The sequence below is a fragment of the Rhinatrema bivittatum genome, chromosome 1 (genome assembly GCF_901001135.1).
Source record: "Rhinatrema bivittatum chromosome 1, aRhiBiv1.1, whole genome shotgun sequence".
NCBI classification, from domain to species: domain Eukaryota; kingdom Metazoa; phylum Chordata; class Amphibia; order Gymnophiona; family Rhinatrematidae; genus Rhinatrema; species Rhinatrema bivittatum.
In genome coordinates, this window is record NC_042615.1 from 136,636,064 (window position 1) to 136,654,275 (window position 18,212).

Here is an 18,212-nt window from a genome sequence, read left to right on the forward strand (position 1 = left end):
GCTTTGTTAATAAATTTATGGTGAATTCCTATTTTCTTTCCTGGTTAGTGTGTGTAGTGCATGTCTTAAGATAATAAGCAGGAGGATGGGCAGTACTATCAGAGATTACAATTAGTTTGTAATTGGTTACAAAACATGGGAGAAGAGATACATTAAGGGAGCCTGGAGGTGGAAGGGTCTGACCATAGCTAACCAGCCAGGAGACAAATTCAGGGAAATAGAAATCCAAGATTGTTATATTAGGCTTCTGATTTGTGACTTCTGCTTTGTTGTCATGTAACAGCAATAGCCCAGGGGAGAGAGGTCTCTTAGCCAGGTAGTGGTGAAGGTTAAGTACTGGGTAGATAGGGTCACCCTTCATCCTATTCAAATGCATCTCTTCCCCTTTTGGGTTCATCTTGGATTTATGGATGGGTCCATCTAGCTCCATCCTGAATATGTGGATGTACAATATGACCCATTTTGGGACCCACACCATATCCTCTATTTGCAGACCAATGATCAGCGGGCCTACAGCAGAGTGAGTCACCAGCTCGCTGAAGGGGAGTGCCACAAAGAAAGCCAAAGAAAAGGTACAGCTAAACACTGTGGTCTTAGTCATTGAAACAGACAACCTGGAAGGTTTGCAACATTTGCATCTCACATCCTGGTATTTCCCTGCAAATTTTGCTCAACCCAGAATCATTTTCATCAGCACAAAATTGTTGGCTGGATTCTGTATTCCCAGCGTTTTTGAAAAGCACATTACCATTGTAGACCTCGCGATCCCTTCACCTTTGCATTGCAGAATGTATTTAACCAGAGATTGAGTGTTAGCAGGCCAGTGCAATTCAGCACCACTGGCAACAAGGAAGGACGGAAAATAGGAGAGGGCACCTGCATAGCTTTTCCTGGCGTTGACTCCATCAGCAAACTTTGGGGGACCAAATCACCAGACTTCAGAGTGGGATGGACTCCATATACTGAAAACATCTGCCTCTGGAGCAAGGGACCTGAAGGGCGACTACTTGAAATGGGAAAGAGAATCAGCAATGCCATTCTTGATTCCTCGTAGTCAAAAATATAAACAAATCAAAAATACTATATTCTGGATTCCTGGCACATGCACAGCATGGAATGAAATAAGAACATAAGAATTGCCATACTGGGTTAGATCAAGGGTCCATCAAGCCCAGTATCCTATTTCCAACAGTGGCCAATCCAAGTCACAAAAACCCGGCAAGTACCCAAACATTAAATAAATCTCAAGCTACTATGTTAGGTTGTAAGCACTAGAGCACTAATTCTCTCAAGAGCGCAATCCCATCCTCTGTCCTGGCTGATAACCGGTTGATAGACTCAACCACCAATATTTAAAATAAACTTAAAATAAAAATATGTTGTCAAACCTAAATATTATGGACCTATTGCTGAGATCTTGGTCCCAAATGTAAATGGCCACCATATGAGAGAACAGTTCCAGAAATGTTATGTCCCTAAATATGCCTCTTTTGTGCCATGATGGTGGCCAAGCCTCTGTGCGCCAACTGCCCTTCTAATAAATACCAAAACCCTGAACCCTGGATGAATCTGTGAATAGTTCCAATTTGCTGTTAAACTTGGGGGATCCTGCCAAAGCACAAGCCCATTAAATGTTTGGAGGAATTGCTCCCAAATCCTGATATCAAACTTAATGGGGGCCATAACTCAGATGTGGGTTTTTGTTTTTTTTTTTTTGGAATGCCCACTTTGGCCCTAGCGATTCGCCTAATGAAAACTCTGCCTATTGGGATAACTCAGCAAACAAAACTAATCAAATCCATGAGATACTGGCATTACTTGAGGGCTGCTTTCTTTATCTAGGAAATACACGAGATTATGTTATACCCATTTACATTGATCGCTGTTCCATGTACAAATTTTAATTTTTAATTTAATTTTAATTTTACTTAATTTTAATCTTAATTAACTTTAACGAATCTCACGTTTCACCCTATTGTATCCCACTTATTTATCCTACTCATTTGGTTTTTTTAACGTTGTTCAGGATTCATTTATTTCTATGTAATACTTTTGTTCTAATGTTCAGACACTTGTTTTATGTAACGCCTCAACTGCAACTGTTTTGTTATAATGGAAACCGATTTGATTTGATATTTTGTATCGAGAATGTCGGTATATAAAAATTCTAAATAAATAAATAAATAAATAAATCTACCCCACGAAAGCGAGTGCTTCCTTTACCTTGGCAAGTTTTTCCGATGGAAATTTAGACACACGCTTCCCAACATTTATTTCAATGCCCAGAAAAATAATAGATCAAGCGGGGCCTCAATTTTGTTCTGAGTGAATGGAATGTTGACTTTGGCCGCTGTCCATTAGAAAACCTCCAAAAGGGTCTGGCATTCAGAGGCGTTTTGCAAATCAGTAAAAAATCATCTAGGTAATGGACAATGTTGCGACATTCTGAGGACTGTTAGATGACCCAGTGCAGAAATGAACTGTTCAAAATAAGGATCTGATATTGCTTATCCTATCGGTATGCATTTAACAAAATAATACTCGCCCCCAAATGTGAAACTTAACAGATAAAACAGGCAACAAGTGAAAAGTAGATTCAATATCCATCTTAGTCAGGTGCACAAGACTACCCACCCTGCAAATAATATCAATGGTATGGCCTAAAGAAGTATTCTTGACAGCACAAAGTAGAGGGCTGATATCATTCACAGACTGACCCTTGGGGTAGGAAATTATGAATGTTGAAATTTGCCAGGTTTCTTTTTGAGGACAATACCTAAAGGGAATATGATCAAATCAGGAAAAGGAGAAATGCGGAAGGCGCTCTTCTACCTGGGGAGAACAATTGCTTTATCTTTTTTTTGGCTAAGCATTATGGGACATTTTGATAATATGAACTCTCTTTATAGAAGTAACAGTTTGCTAATCCTTTGAATACACTAGAGTTGTGGACTGTTCCCATTTTTTGCATAACAAAATTTACTTTTATAGGCATTACGTTTTTGAACTTTTGAACAAAATTAAAAAATAAACAAGGGGGATGGTGGTATGTTCGTGATTAGAACAAAGAATGGGGGAAACCTTTCATTCAATGGTATGAAACAACCACCTCTCTTAAAAAATTTTTTTGCTTGGATGAAGAGTTTTTTGAATTCTTTGTGAGTCACAGAAGGGTTAAACAGTTATATTATTAGATTGTTGGATATAAGTTGCAGTAATGTGGGTTTCTGGATAATCAATTTTTTTTTTTTGGCAACTGATGTGTGGATCCTAAATGATGCAGAATTGTGAAGAGGGCCCGCAAGGGCGGGGATCTCAAAACATGAAATGTGGAAACTATGAGGAAAACCAATTGTGATCAATGCCGCTTGTACTTGGTGCAGATATAGGCTTAACCATGGAATCATGGCCAAAATATTAACTGGCAAAGGGGCCAGGCCCATCATTGCTCCTAGGCAATTAATTGCTGGGGTGCTGTCAGCAGTTTCTAGTGGCCCTGCATAGTCATTATGGATGAGAGTCATACAATTAGAGCAGGCATGCAGGAATCAGCATAAGTTCCAAGAGAATTGCCCAGAATTAAACTGTCTATATATGGCCCATCTCTCAGTCCCAATCCCTGTCCCTTATCCTGGGGAAATCTGATGAACTATGAGTTCTATTATTATTGATAGACTTCTGATGGGTTATCTCATCGAGCTACAAATCAACTGCACAGTGTTTCCAGGAGATTGATTTGTCCTTGATCATACATTTTTAAAATTTTACATCGTAACTGAAAGAAGCCCAGCTTCTAAATCACTTGTGAGCCTGCATAATGGTATCTAAATATAGGATCAAATATGGGGCTTGCTCAGGCTCCCACTCTACTGAACCACTTATGAATAGGTGGAGAATAGACATCCAACATCTTTGTTATTGTCACTTCCCTCCTTTTCTTTTGGTTCACTATTCTCTCCCTCCTCATCTCAGATCAGGAGAGAAAAATATAAATTTGTGCTTCCAGATTTTCTTTTTAAACTTTCTGGGGATGCCTCATGCAAGAATACTAATGCTGTCCAGTGTCTCCTCATTCCATCCAGCATTTTGCTCAACCACAGGCAGTCCTCTGATCTCCAGAATTCCATATGAACGCATAGAGAGCATAGTGTATGGCTCGAAGTTCGAGGAAGTTGATTTGATACTTTGCTTCGAGTTGTGTCCAAGTACCTTGAGTTTGAAGGTTGTTCACGTGAGCTCCCCAATCCGAGTTGGATGTGTCCATGGTTAAGGTTAATTGTGGAACTGGTTGCTGGAAGGGTGGACCTGTCAGCAAGTTGGTTTTGTTTGTCCACCAGAGAAGCGATAGATGAGCTGGTGGGTTACATGAATCTGGGATGAAAGTGGTTGAGTGGCTTGGAGCCATTGAGATTTCAAAGTCCAATGAGTTATTCTCATGGCCAGTCTGGCCATAGGAGTGACGTGGACCGTGGAAGCCACATGGCCCAGCAACATTAGGAATTGATGGGCTGAGGCTGTTTCTTTTGTGCGCAGAGACGAAGCTAGTTTGGAGAGTGTGTCTGCGCAGTCGTTGGGCAGGAAGGCCTTTGTGACTTTGGAGTTCAAATCTGCTCCGATGAAAGTAAGGAGGTGAGATGGAGTCAGGTGGGATTTTTGGTAGTTGATGAGAAATCTCAACGAGTGTAGTAGATTGATAGTGATCTTGAGAGTTCCTTGCCTGGATTGGCTCTTCATTAGCCAATCATCCAGGTAAGGAAACAAGTGTACGCTGCTCTTGCATAGATGGGCCGCAGCCACTGCTAGGCACTTTGTAAATACACTGGTTGCCGAGGCAAATCCGAAAGGCAGAACCTGGTACTGAAAATGTTGATGTCCCACTTTAAAGTGCAGGTACAGGCGGTGCTGTGGGGATATTGGAATGTGAGCATAAGCATCTTGAAGTTCCAGAGAACAGAGCCAATCTTCTTTTTGCAGAAATGGAAGCATGGTGCCCAAGGACACCATTCTGAATGTTTCTTTCTGCAGAAATTTGTTGAGATTGCCGAGGTCTAGGATGGGGCAGAGGCCGCCTGATTTCTTTGGAATGAGAAAAATAGCGGGTGTAGAACCCTCTGCCCTGCTGTGCCTGGGGAACGGCTTCCACAGCCCTGGTGCTCAGAAAGGTGGATAGTTCTGACTCTGGAAGGGTTGTGTGATCTTTTTGCATCCACAGTGGATTGGGTGGTGAATCCGGGGGTACCATGACGAGGTTTAGATGGTACCTCTGGGTTATAATGGATATATCCCATTGGTCTTTGGTAATGCTGAGCCAGTTGGTTATGAAGTGATGAATCCGACCTCCTACTGGCAAGTCTGGTTTTGGATTTGTGGAGGGGCTGCTGTTCTCTGGATAAATTTCAAAATCCAGAGGGCTTGGCCAGTTTGCGGGGCTGGCTGAGGCCTGGATGGCTTGGGCTGTCATGGATGAGCTCTCTGAGGTGGTTTGGTTTGTCTCATGCGAGATGTAGGTGGGTAGTACCTGCGTGAGTGATAAAATGGTCTTTTGGGGTCCCTTCTTGTGGTCCTTCTTGCAGAGGAGGGAGCCTCCATAGTAACCGTGGACAGTTGGTGCAGGGTCTCGTGATGGTCTTTCAGTTGAGCCACTGCGTCCTGTATCTTATCGCCGAATAGATTTTCTCCGGTACATAGTAGATCAGCCGTGGACTTCAGTTTGCAAGTCCGATGCCTTAAGCCAGGCCCACCTTCTAGCGCTGATTCCCATTGCTGATAAGAGAGAAGCAGTTTCGAATGAATAGTAAGCGGCTCTTACTTCATGCTTTCCAGTCTCAAGGCCTTTGTGTAATATGGCGTTGAGGTTATCTTGTTGTTGCTGGGGAAGAGAGTCAGCTATTCCCTGAACTTGTTTCCAGAGATTCTTCTGATATTGTGTCATGTAAAGTTGATTTGCAGCAATGCATGACACTAGCATAGAACACAAAGATTTTTCAACCCAAAATATCCAGGAATTTTTGGTCTTTTCCAGGGGGAGATGAAGAGTGAGGGCGCAGTCTCCTGGCCTTTTTCTGTGCGGATTCAACTACTACTGATTGGTGGGGTAGTTGTGGCTTTTGTAATCCTGGAGCATGATGGACCAGATACATTCCCAGGAGAGACAATGCAAGGGTGCTCCCATAGACTATGCTGGAGATCCAAGAGAACCTCGTGGACGAGAATAGCCATAATTTCTTTGCATCAACAAATTGGAGGACTTCCAATGTCTTATGACATGTGTCTTCCTCTGTGACCAGGTCAAAAGAGATTGTCTCTGGCATTTCCTTTATAAAATTAGCAAAGGAGAGGTCTTCTGGAGGAGACAGTCTCCTTTCTTCCGGAGGAGATGGTTCTGATAGTATTTCCTCCATAGAAGCATCTGTGTCATCATCCTCCCATGGGTCATACAGGGTCTCTGGTTGAGATCCCGAAGGAGGAAAAAGACCTGATACTCCTGGATGTGTTGGCATTGATGGATCCCTCGATGGCCTCGATGGAGGGTGCGGCGGCACAGATGAAGATTTCAGCAGCATCGATGGAGTCTCGATTCCATGAGCCCCAACAGACCAGGAACCAGTTCTGGCATCGGTGGAAGCGGCGCTGGAAGAAGACTAGAGTCCGTGCCTTCGTCTTCCGAGGACCCCGGAATGGGTATCAGGGCTTTCGGAGACTAACTAGGTCATTTCGGTACAGATGGCCCAGGCTGGGTTGGAAGGGCACCGATGAGTGTGTCCAAGCGGTCGAGCAGCGGTGTGAAGATCGATGGCTCCGGTGTCAGTGCCGGTATGGGGGCCAGCATCGATGGAGGATGAATGCTCCGGAGAGTATCGAGGAACGCCTGTTGGACAAGCATGTCCAGCTTCTCCCTGGAAGCTGGCATAGGTAACACAGCTACAGGGGGAGGCAGGCTAGGCGCTACTGGCACCTCCACAGGAGTCTGTGGGGGCTCAGTACCCAGCACAGATGTTGGTGGGGATCACCTCAGTATCTTGGGTGAAAAGTAGGTAGGAGGCTCCTCTACCCGTGTCCTCTTCGGCATTGGCTCGATAGCCACTGAATTCGATGCGGCGTCAGCACTGGGAATAGACTCGTGCCAGTGCCAGTGTTTCCCTCGGTGCTCGGCCCGGTATTTCTCCTGCACCGAGGAAGGAGATGCCGATGTCCTAGATATAATCGATGATGGACGGTACCGCTGCCTTGTTGCTCCCGGTGAGGTTTTTCAATGGACTTTGTCGATGCTCCTGCCAGTGATGACTGGGTAAATGTCGATGGAGTTAACTTTATTTTGAAAAGGGGCTCCATTTTGTCCAGTTGGGCACGCCTGCCCTTCGGGATCATTTGCGCACAGCTTGGGCAATCGACAAACATTGTATGTTGAGCCGAGGCACAACACAGACATCATGCGGGTCTGTAATTAAATCATACGCGGACACTGGGCATTTGCTAAAGCCCGTAGCCATACTGGAAAAAAGGGCCGCGAAAATGGTCGGTGGCCTGCGGTAACAGAGGGTACAGTAGCCGCAACCGACCAAAAAACGGTGGAAATTACTCACCAAGTGTCAAGGAAAATGATGTCGCGATGGGAGACCCCTACGAGTGAACTTTTTGTGAAGAAAACTTCAATTTTTTTCCATGAGGAAAAGTAGTGAGAAAATTCTCACAAAGCTCTTAACCGCGAGGCAAACTGCAGCATGGAAAAAAAAGAGACTGAAGGAAGACCCCTGTGGCTACAGGGATTATGGCATGCTGGGCATGCTTAGTGTGCCAGTCAAAAGTTCTAGAAACGTTGACAGAAATTTTTCTGTGATAGGGCTCCGTCCAGTGACATCACCCATATGTGAGGACTACCATCCTGCTTTTCCTGGGAGAAATTGTGACAGCAGGTGTTCAGAAGTACAGTGTATGCCATGCACCATGCAAGCACTTAGTACAGTCAAAGGCTGGCTTCATGTGCATTGCTTTTTCTTGATGTGCTGCTTGTAAATAAATAAATACATCTGGGATAATGTGCACCCATTCACCAAACACACAATTAAGCAAAAAGCTTTATTGATCGTTTTGCTTATTTGAATGTTCACATGGTTAATCACTGGATACCAGACAGCTCCAACAGAGAACATACTTAAAGGGTAAATTATTTAAAGCACTAATCTTGCTGTCAAACTTTAGTCACCCGTTTGCATCACATTAGATTTGAATCTAAACACTTCACTTTCTTATAGTGCTCCCCAACACCAATAAGTTACAGTCATTATGGCTGTGCTTTAAGAATACATTTAAAATGACTTTTTGACCAAGCAGCAAGGAAAGCCAACTTATTCTACCTTGCTACTGGAAAATGTATTATTTAAAAAGGAGTACACAAATTGATCACATGTACTATGCTTCTCCCATAAGACATAAAATAGGAAAAACCCTTTATTACATCTGGTTCTATAGGAATGCAACATGAATTCTGCTTTGATGCATGACTTGCATCTCTTTTTTTCACTCAAGGACAAATCCATTTGTCAGAAATGCTAGCCCAAGTTCCCTGTTGTTTCTAACAGAGCTCTCTGATATGATAACACTTAACTAAAATCCAAGGCACTGTCCTAACAATTTTTGCATCGATATTTTGAAGAGCATTAGTTAAAAAAAAAAACGAGACATGTCCTAATCAGATGGACAACGCATTTCACTCAGCACTATTCTTCCTGAGCACATAACACTTTCTCTTATCGCCAGGTCAGTTTTTGATAGTGATTCCGCTCATCAAGCCAAGCACAGTCACCACTGTGCTGGCATTTCTTCCCCGAAATGAAAGCTTTCTTCTAAAGTCAGCCACTTAACGCTTCCCCAGTGTAAGGATCCATTAAAATATCAATTCCTATTTAAACAGCTGAATTAGGAGGGCTTTAATGTCACTCATACAAGCTGTTTAAAACAGCTCTTCAGTAACATCAAGGCAGTGCCTGGGGTTAAATTTAGCAACCATCACGTTGCTGGAAACGTGTAAGGATGTATACATTTATATTAACAAAACCATAAAATGGCATTAACAACAGACCCAGAGCACTTCTGCACATCATGAAAAGGAAGCAAAAATTAAAAATAAGGTTTTTTTGTGTCTTTCCCCATGCAGGGATGCACAGTGCAAAGTCTCCATAAAAACTGGGACAGCCGGTCTCATATAAGGATTTAAATGCTTCAGAAATAAGAATTTATTTAGTTATTTAGATTTAGCTCACTCCTTTTAATTGGTTGCTCAAGATGAGTTACAGTCAGGTATATTAGGTGTTTCCCTGTCCCCAGAGGACTTACAATGAAGGTAAATGGAAGGCAATGGATGGTAAAGTGACTTGCTCAAAGTCACAAGGAGTAGCAGCAGGATCTGAACAGTGGCTTGCCTGTTTCTCAAACTGCTGCTCTAACCACTAGGCTATTCCTCTACTGCATTCTTGGAATTTTAGCTCACCTTTCCCAACAGTGCTGAAGGTAGCTTACAGCATTATTACTCAGAAACACAATCACATGCGTTTGTGAGTTTGACTGGCCAAGGTTTCCCTATATTGTAGCTAAAAGGAAAAGGAAGGACTACTAGTGTCTCTGTGAAATATGATCATTCTAAAACACAATGACAACTCTTTGGGAGTGCACAGATTGCTATGAAATTGTCTTAAGATTTCCCATAATCTCCCATAATTTTTCCAACCTGAGCCTAACCAGCACTCAGCAATAAAGTCTTTGGAGCACAGAAATCCCTGCTATCCAGACCTCCTTGAAATAAATGTGTACCTACAGAGAGCAATAATGAAAACACTTTATGCACATAAAACAGCATTTTACCCATGGAAACCACGGTATTATAACAAGGCATTCTTGGAAGTGGCAGCGGGCGAAGGATGGAATACCACATACAGTTTTTTATAATCAAAACTACATGTGTTTTACTTGAAAAAATTACCCAGACAGAAAGCAGGTACAAATCTCACATTTTTTGAGAGGGCAATAATCAAAGCAAATGTACACACATACTTTTGCTTTGATTACAGGAGCAAACCATGTGGGTAAAAATACCTAAACAGTTTGTACCAACATGGGTTATGTGGTTATTGCTACATAAAATAAATTTAAAAAAAACCATATATATATATATATATAGTACAAACGGAAAACCTGATTAAAATCAACTTTTTATATCTAGGTTTTCTGCTTGCAGATTTAAGTCCTCACTGCTGAACTGAATTGGTTTGACTTAACTCAATCCCCCCTTATTAAAAACGTACTTAAGAACATACCGATAGCAGTCCTACCAATAACCCCACACCATCAGAAATCAGAGCTTGTCAGCATGCTGCAGAGAGGTGCTCTGTATTTTCAGAGTCTTCCTAGCCATTTTGGAATTGTGTGCAACGCCTGCTGTGCAAACTACCTTCCGGTGGTGAAAGATCTGATCCAAGGTCTGTACCACATACCTTAGTAAGTCCGTCATATTTAGCATAATCCGTATTCTTAAGCCATTCCATTAACTTGGCATATCGAAGCAAGTCTCTGTGAAAGGGATGGTGGTTTGGTAAGGTTAGCTCGACAGAGTGCTGAGCAAGAGTGGAACTCTGGTCGTGACCCTGGATAAGAGAAAAAACACCATAATGAACAAAGCTGAAAGCATGGGGCACCTGAGGGGGCACAAAATGTAACCCTCAATCCTGATTACACATAGTTAGAAGGGACTAAGAAGAGTTTCCTAGCCTTTGTTTCCCATCCATGGTGTAGCTGAAACAAATGAAAATTCAGCCACAGCTCAGCAGGATGGACCAATTCTGTGTTGTCAATCTGCACCTCTCTGCAGCTGCAACACAGAGAAACGGAGATTCAAGGTGAGGTGTCAAACCCAAGCTCCTTTTACTTCAGGACACACACAGCAATGTTTGGTTTGTGCAGTATTTTCAAATCATTTTAATTTGTAGTCCAAATGTTATTTTATATTATAAACTTTTTTTTTTTTTTTTTATACAGTGAATAGATTCGTTTTGCAAGTCTTTTCCCTTTCTGGCACAGGAACTCTTTCGGGGGCACATGTACTCAGGGATGGCTCTCACTTTGTGTTCTGCTTGGTATAAATGGGCCTAGGACTCCGGACATAAAGGTTAGTCATTGCAATACTGCACATCAAGAATTTTCTTAAACCTTCAGATTTTACAATAACAATGACAATGACAAACCCATGAGGAGGAAAAATGAAAAGCATTGCTACAATGTGCCAAAAAATTAATAAAATAAGGATGCCAAGATCCTTTTTGGAAAACATTTCTGGTCCTCAATCCTGATAGAATATGTAAACACTACTTAATTAAAATATACAATATAGTCTTCTTTAGATCTGCATATCCACATATTTTATATTCCTCGTGGTTAACATCAATGTATAAAAACTGAGTCAAAAATTGGGATCTTTAAAGAACATAATTTAAGTATTTTCTGCATAACCCAATTTTCCCAAATGTAAAGAAATAGATGGCATCCCAGTTTAGTTAGGCCAACTTATGGCATGGGCCACAGGGAACTGTCAAAAACATAATCCAAAAATGGAAAATATTTAAGGTGTTTTCTTTTGGAAATTTATGGAGGAAAAAAAACTTTAGAAATTGCAGTGTACTGGCAGCTGAACTATTTATAATAACTGACAGCGTATGCAGAAGTATATAAATCTAGAAATTGTTTTAAGAAACCTGCTTACAAAATATAACTCACAAAAATAAAGGAAAAGGGGAGTGAGGAGGTTAATGGCTTGCCATCGTCAACGTTGAAATTCTCACTTTTGGGGGGACCATGCAATGCCTAAAACGAATGCCTTTCCTCTCTTATGTGCTCACTCAAACATTTCTGTGCTCAGTGCCTTTTCCAAAAAAAAAAATAAAAAAATAAATCTTTGAAAAACAGGGAATGCAGGATAAAATATTTAAAATACACCCACAGATTCAGGAGAATATTATAACCCTATTAGAATACCAGATGCAAATTTCTGGGTTAAGCAGGAACAGCAAATACCAGTTTAGTTTATTACACGGTTTCAAAATCACAGAAGGCCTGATCTGTACCAGGGTCTTCAGGAAAGACATTCCTGCATCAAATGTGGCTTTTCTAGCCCATGAAGCAACCCTCTGTGGATGACATGTGCCTACTGTTTAACTAGAAGGCAGGAATCCAGCTCAGAAAGAGATTAGAACATCACAAGATTTTGCAACAAACAGTAAAAAAAAAAAAAAAAAACCCAAAAACTTTATTATTAATAACAGACTGGCAGTGGCAATTATTGTTGAAAACAAACTATGGCATTCATCAGTTTCTCATGAAAAAATGTTTCCAGACACAATGCAATTTGATTAGTGGAAGAATAAGCTTTAAAAGAAATTATAGTTAGAGATTTACCACCATGGTCCCACCACTTGGTAATGAGTCGTCTTTTTTTTGTGTCTGAAACAGCTCCTTAGGGAACCAGTCAATTATTTAAGAACCTCTTTCTGCAAGTTAACAACAGTTACCACATTCAGCACTTGTACTAGTAATTAGACCTAATTATGGGTTGCATTACAGTTTAAAATGGAAACACGATCTGCATTTCTTAAAAATAAATGGCAAATTATGAATCTGGAAAACAATTTTTCCCAACAGATTAATAAAATGACAGGTTCATTTAAAGATAAAACCTCTGGCATTTACTAATTTCTCATTAATGTAGGAAGTGTGTCAGCGGATTAAACAAGCACATTTTCAACTGCAGATCTGAAGCAATGCCAATCAAACTCATTGTAAACAATAAATACAACCCTTTCAACGTTTAATGCACAAAGCGAAAAATAAGCCAACTAGTACAGAAATATTTCAAGAAAATTCAAACGCTAGCTTCCAACATCAAAGCCAACAGGTCCGATACTATTTTATGTATTTAACAAATGCAGTTATCGAGCACACACGCACAATAGTTAAAAGTGAAGCATGTCAAAGTAATACAAAGCCATATGCAAAATAACTAGAATTCGGTCATCACTGTAAATTATATATAATTTTTGCTACACGGGAATACTGTTAGCAGTTCAAGACAAACAATAAATGATAGTTACATTTCCAGCTTTTGTTTCACGTGCACGACATACAATTTTCCAACTTCCCCTTTGCCAATTCCTGAATATAAGCAATCTGCAAATATCCAACTGAAAATGTGCCAGATGCAAAGGGATAAAAACATGTGGAATGACAAAAGACATCCTGTGAAGCTCAACTTTTCAGTTCTAGCCTGGATGGCAATGTGATGAACACAGGAAGGGTAAACAGTACTCTACCCGTGGAAAAGGATTTTTACAGAATTGTCCACCTGCTATCCGGGTAAAAGTACATGCAGAGGGCCTGTATGTACATGCTTTACCCACAGTGTGACAGGCCTTTTTTGTGATCAGTGTTTGGAATTACAGGCACACGTTTGCATTTTTCCTCCACTACATACAAATTGACAGGTGTAAATGTATACTGTTGGTTTTGATAGGATAATTTTCACAAGGCAAGTGCACACGGACTTTCTCTTTGAAAACTGATGTATGCTGGAAGGGATGCGGGCTGAAAGGAACTTTTTGGCATTTATGGGGGGAGTGTCCCGTGATCTCAGACTTATGGGAAAGGGTATCCCAATGGTTGCAAAATATTTTAGCTTTACTGGTCACTCTACAACCAACTCGTGCTCTGCTAAATGTCGATTATTTTCAGGAGAATAAATATGATAGTATGCTTGTGCATTTTGCTTGTACGGCCACCAGATGTGAGATAGCTAGAAAGTGGCGGGACCCCACATCTCCACTACTTACTGATATCAAGCTGAGAATGGACACAATATATCATCTTAGTAAACTAACTGCCTTCAAATACAAGTCCATAGGACACACTGCAAAGATATGGAACGCATATGAACTCTGGAGGAAAACCTCATATAACCCATAATTCCTCACACTATGGACTCCTGGCATATAGTGATCGAATTGCTGTAACCATTGCTACCTCTAGTAGTGAATTTGGGGGGGGGGGGGGGGGAAAGAGGGGGAAACAAAAGACAAAAATCATGTTTAAACCTGGTGTGAATGTTTATTAAGCCTCGATGTGATTATGTAACATGAGTGGCTTTTGTATTGCTTTATGTTTTCTACACTGGTCGACTGGAAAGCTCGATTAATAAAATCTTTAAATTCAAACAAAAAAAGAAAACTGGTGTAAAGTCTATAAGCTAAAAAGTACCTGCAGATTTTACACCCATGCGGGCAGCTACAAAATTACCCCCAGTAGAGGGCAATTATCAAAATCCACTTTCCCAGGTAAATGGGCTGTTTAAAAATGACCTAGCCCTTACACAGGTAAACATATGTGATCGGATATTCTCAGGGGCATATTTATGGCAGGGAAAGAAAATGCACATAGATTACATTTTCAAATCTATACATGTTATTTCCAAGGGAAAATATACTGACAGAAAAAGCAGGTGCAAACTTCAGCAACAGGCATTACTCCTCTTTTAACTTAAGGGAATACTTGAGAAAATAATCTAAAGATTCTTTGATCCTCTGCATGTTCCCTATGAATAAATGTTCACTTTTTGTGCTGTTCTATGAATACTTGATTTGTTTTGAGACAGAATGTGCAAATATTTATTTAAAAGTTATTTATAAACCACATTACCGATTTAAATAAATCATCTAAGTCGATGTACAACAGTCAAATAAAATAAATCAACAAAACATCCAACATTAGTATTATACAAAGAGGTCTGTTTTAATCTCTCATAGGAACTGAGGTACAATCTGAGACTCCCTTTTTTTTTTTTTTTTTTTTTTTTTTTTTTAACAAGGAGTACCAACTCATAGCCCAGGTCTCCACATCAATCACCTCCTTAGGGTTGTCCAGTGTCTTGTGCATTGGAGCTTGTACATGTAGCACCTTTTGTTTTATTTCCTCGGTCTTCCTTCATAGGATAGTGACTGTTTGAATTGCACACAGTTATGACCTTATGGAACTCTAAACGTGGGATTTTCTCTTTTTTAAGTTTGGGTTTCTATTTTGATAATGTGTTTCTTTTTAAGTTTAGCTTGTTTAATAACAGCTTATCAGACTGCTTTGCAATGGCCTTAGAGCTTCTTTTACTTGTGATTTGCCAAAGTCAATATACCTTCAATATTATCAGTATGTAAAGTAGCAGCTCATACGGATATGTTAGCATTTCTCTTCTTCCCTAAAGTGTCTATACCTGCTTTTCTTCTTCTAATCCCCAATTTCTCTGGTTTGATATTAAATGGGATAAGAAGAAGATTTTGCTTCTTAATGGATATTGTACCTAGACTATTTTGGATAATCTCGATTGTAAATGGTTCCAATTTGTATTTAATAGCATGGACTCCGTTTCATTCAGATATTGACCAAATGCTTGCTAATAAGTCGTTGATCATAGCCATGCATAAGTGGTCTTCTCTTTTTCTATCATGAGGAAGACTTGAATCCATCAAAATGGTTGATGTTCCACAAATCAATTACATTTTAACATGTCACCATCTTTTTTACAAGAGTATAAATAATAGAGACTTCTTGTAATGCATTAAAGAAATTACAATTAGCTAATGAGAAAGGTGTAGCTAGGTTCCTGCATTTTTTCAGTTGTCATAAAGCTTTTTTTTTTTTTTAAGTTAAGGTATGGTATTCGTTGGGTTTTTGAAAATATGTTATCTACCTTATAAATGGGCTCTGACCGACGGCCCGCAAATGCGCAGTAGAGAGCAGCTCTACCGCGCATGTGCGGGCGAGCACGTCGGTCAGAGCCGTGCGTGCCCGAAAAAAAAAAAATGGCGGTGGGGCCGCAGGAGCGGCGGCGAGGGTGAAAAGCTGGAGCGGCGGCGGCCGCGAAGCAGGAGCGGGAGGAGAAGCAGCGGCGCCGCGCGCGCGGGAGTGACAGCCCCCCCCCCCGATATCTGCCGGCAGGAGCGGGAGGAGAAGTAGCGGCGCCGCGCACGCGGGAGGGACACCCCCCCCCCCCCCGAGATCTGCCGGTTGTGGATGATCAGAGAGGGGAGGGGATTGAGAGAGGGGGAGTGACTGAGGAGAGGGAGGGGAAGGTGAGAGAGAGAGAGAGAGAGGGGAGGGGAGGTGAGAGGGAGGGAAGGAGAGAGAGAGAGGGAGGGGTGAGAGAGGGAGGTGAGAGGGGGAGGGAGGTGAGAGATGGAGGGAGGTGTGAGAGAGAGGGGGAGGGAGGTGAGAGAGAGGGGGAGGGAGGTGTGAGAGAGAGAGAGGGAGGGAAGGTGAGAGAGAGAGGGAGGGAAGGTGAGAGAGAGAGAGAGGGAGGTGTGAGAGAGAGGGGGAGGGAGGTGTGAGAGAGGGAGGTGAGAGAGAGGGGGAAGGAGGTGTGAGAGAGAGAGAGAGAGGGGGTGAGAGAGAGGGGGAGGGAGGTGTGAGAGAGAGAGAGGGGGTGAGAGAGAGAGAGGGGGAAGGTGAGGGGGAGAGGGGGGAGAGAGTGAAGGAGGAGGGAGAATGAGGGGGAGGGAGTGGGAAGGAAACGGACCGAGCCCGTTGTTACGGGCTTAACGGCTAGTTTTATATACCCAAATGGTTACGTTTGGAATGGGCCTTGGTTTCTACTATCCCTATTAATCTTTTGCTAGATGTGACAATACCCGCACGCTTAAAGTATATACCTACTGTTTCGGCTATCTATCAAGCCCTGTAAGACTTAGATAAATATTGAAAGAGCCCTTGGAACATTAGCTTAAAGGTACTGCTATGGTACAATTCTTTGCTCTTGACAGATAAAGTAACCATTAAGTGGACAGTATGGCAAACAATGGGTATTTGGAATGTTGGTCAGATCTTTGAAAATGGAAGTCTGCTGCTCTCTTTTGAACATCTGACATTCAAATTTAATTTGCCAATATCTCAAATATTTAGGTGGGTCCAATTAATGCACTGTATTAATCACAGTATATTCTAATTTGGTCAGCTGCTTGATGTTCCAAAGCTATTTAGCTTTACATCTTAAAATACATTCTGTGAGACATAAGGCATCACTATTATACACACTATTACAAGAAAATTTTACTTTTTCATGCATTGGGCCAGGGAGAGTGTGGAAGAATGAGCTGCAATTTGAACCACACTTAATTTTTTGGAATAAGTACTGGGATCATTTTATACGAGTCTCCTTCGTAGCCAGCTTACTCAGTTATTATACTTTCTAATTCATAAGGCTAATTTGACACCTTGGCAAATGTTTAGAACAGGTGTCCATCAAAGGGGAAATGCTAGCATTGTACTTCTTCAGAGCGGATATTATTACATAGGTTGTTTAAAACACATTTTGATCCTGAACATTGAAATTATTTGATATTTTAAGTGCCAATGCTCTGCAGATTGTTTTGGGTAACTGGAAGGATTACAGTTTACTGAATTATAGGGCTAATTTTAAAAGCCCTGTGCACGGCGATTCTGAGAGGTATGTGCTTGGCTGGGCCGCACAGATTTGAAATGGCCCACAGCCACACCCATATCTCCCGGTACGCGCAGTAGAATGAACTGAGCAGAAAGGGAGGGTGGACCGGGACACCACATGCCGGGATCCGGCCAGCATTCACAACCTGCTGCTGCTCCAGAGACCAAGTAAGTTTTAAAACAAAAAAAAAAGTAGGATAGTGGAGTTTTAGGGGTCGGGGTTAGTAAGGAAAAGGCAGGCAGGTTAGGTAGAGGATTTAGGAAGTTCCCGCCCAGTCCGCTCCCTTATTGGAGCGGACTGGGAGGGAATTGGGAATAGGGCCTATCGTGTCACTGCGCCATATTATAAAATCCCCCATTACACGCATGACTTGGCATTTGGGTGTGCGCCAACACACGCATGTTATAAAATTGCCATGTCTATGTGCGCACGCCAGCAACCGTGTGCACATGGACACCTGCGCGCGTGCTTCTCATAGGTATTTTACCGTAACGTACGTTAAATTTATCACACCCACAATATTTTCACTTTGCAAGCTGCGAAGTGCCCATACAGGCATGTGCTTGTTTTGGGCTGCTCCTAGAGAGTGAGGGTTAGAAAGCGAGAGAGACTCTTTATAAGGCTCTCATATTAGTCATCTATTTATACCACTACAGGAGGGTCATCTAGTAACTAGAGGTGAGATTTTGGT

At 41.7% G+C, this 18,212-nt stretch overlaps 1 protein-coding gene across 3 annotated transcripts in view; it reads right to left on the reverse strand.

The window, feature by feature from the left end:
- Positions 1-18,212, reverse strand: part of EXOC1 (exocyst complex component 1) — a 188,249-nt gene that overhangs the window by 102,192 nt on the left and 67,845 nt on the right. For all 3 annotated transcript variants that reach the window (XM_029587384.1, XM_029587375.1, XM_029587366.1), the window contains one exon: positions 10,488-10,637. In XM_029587384.1, coding sequence (XP_029443244.1) covers positions 10,488-10,637 — 150 coding nt within the window. The remainder of the gene's footprint in view (positions 1-10,487; positions 10,638-18,212) is intronic.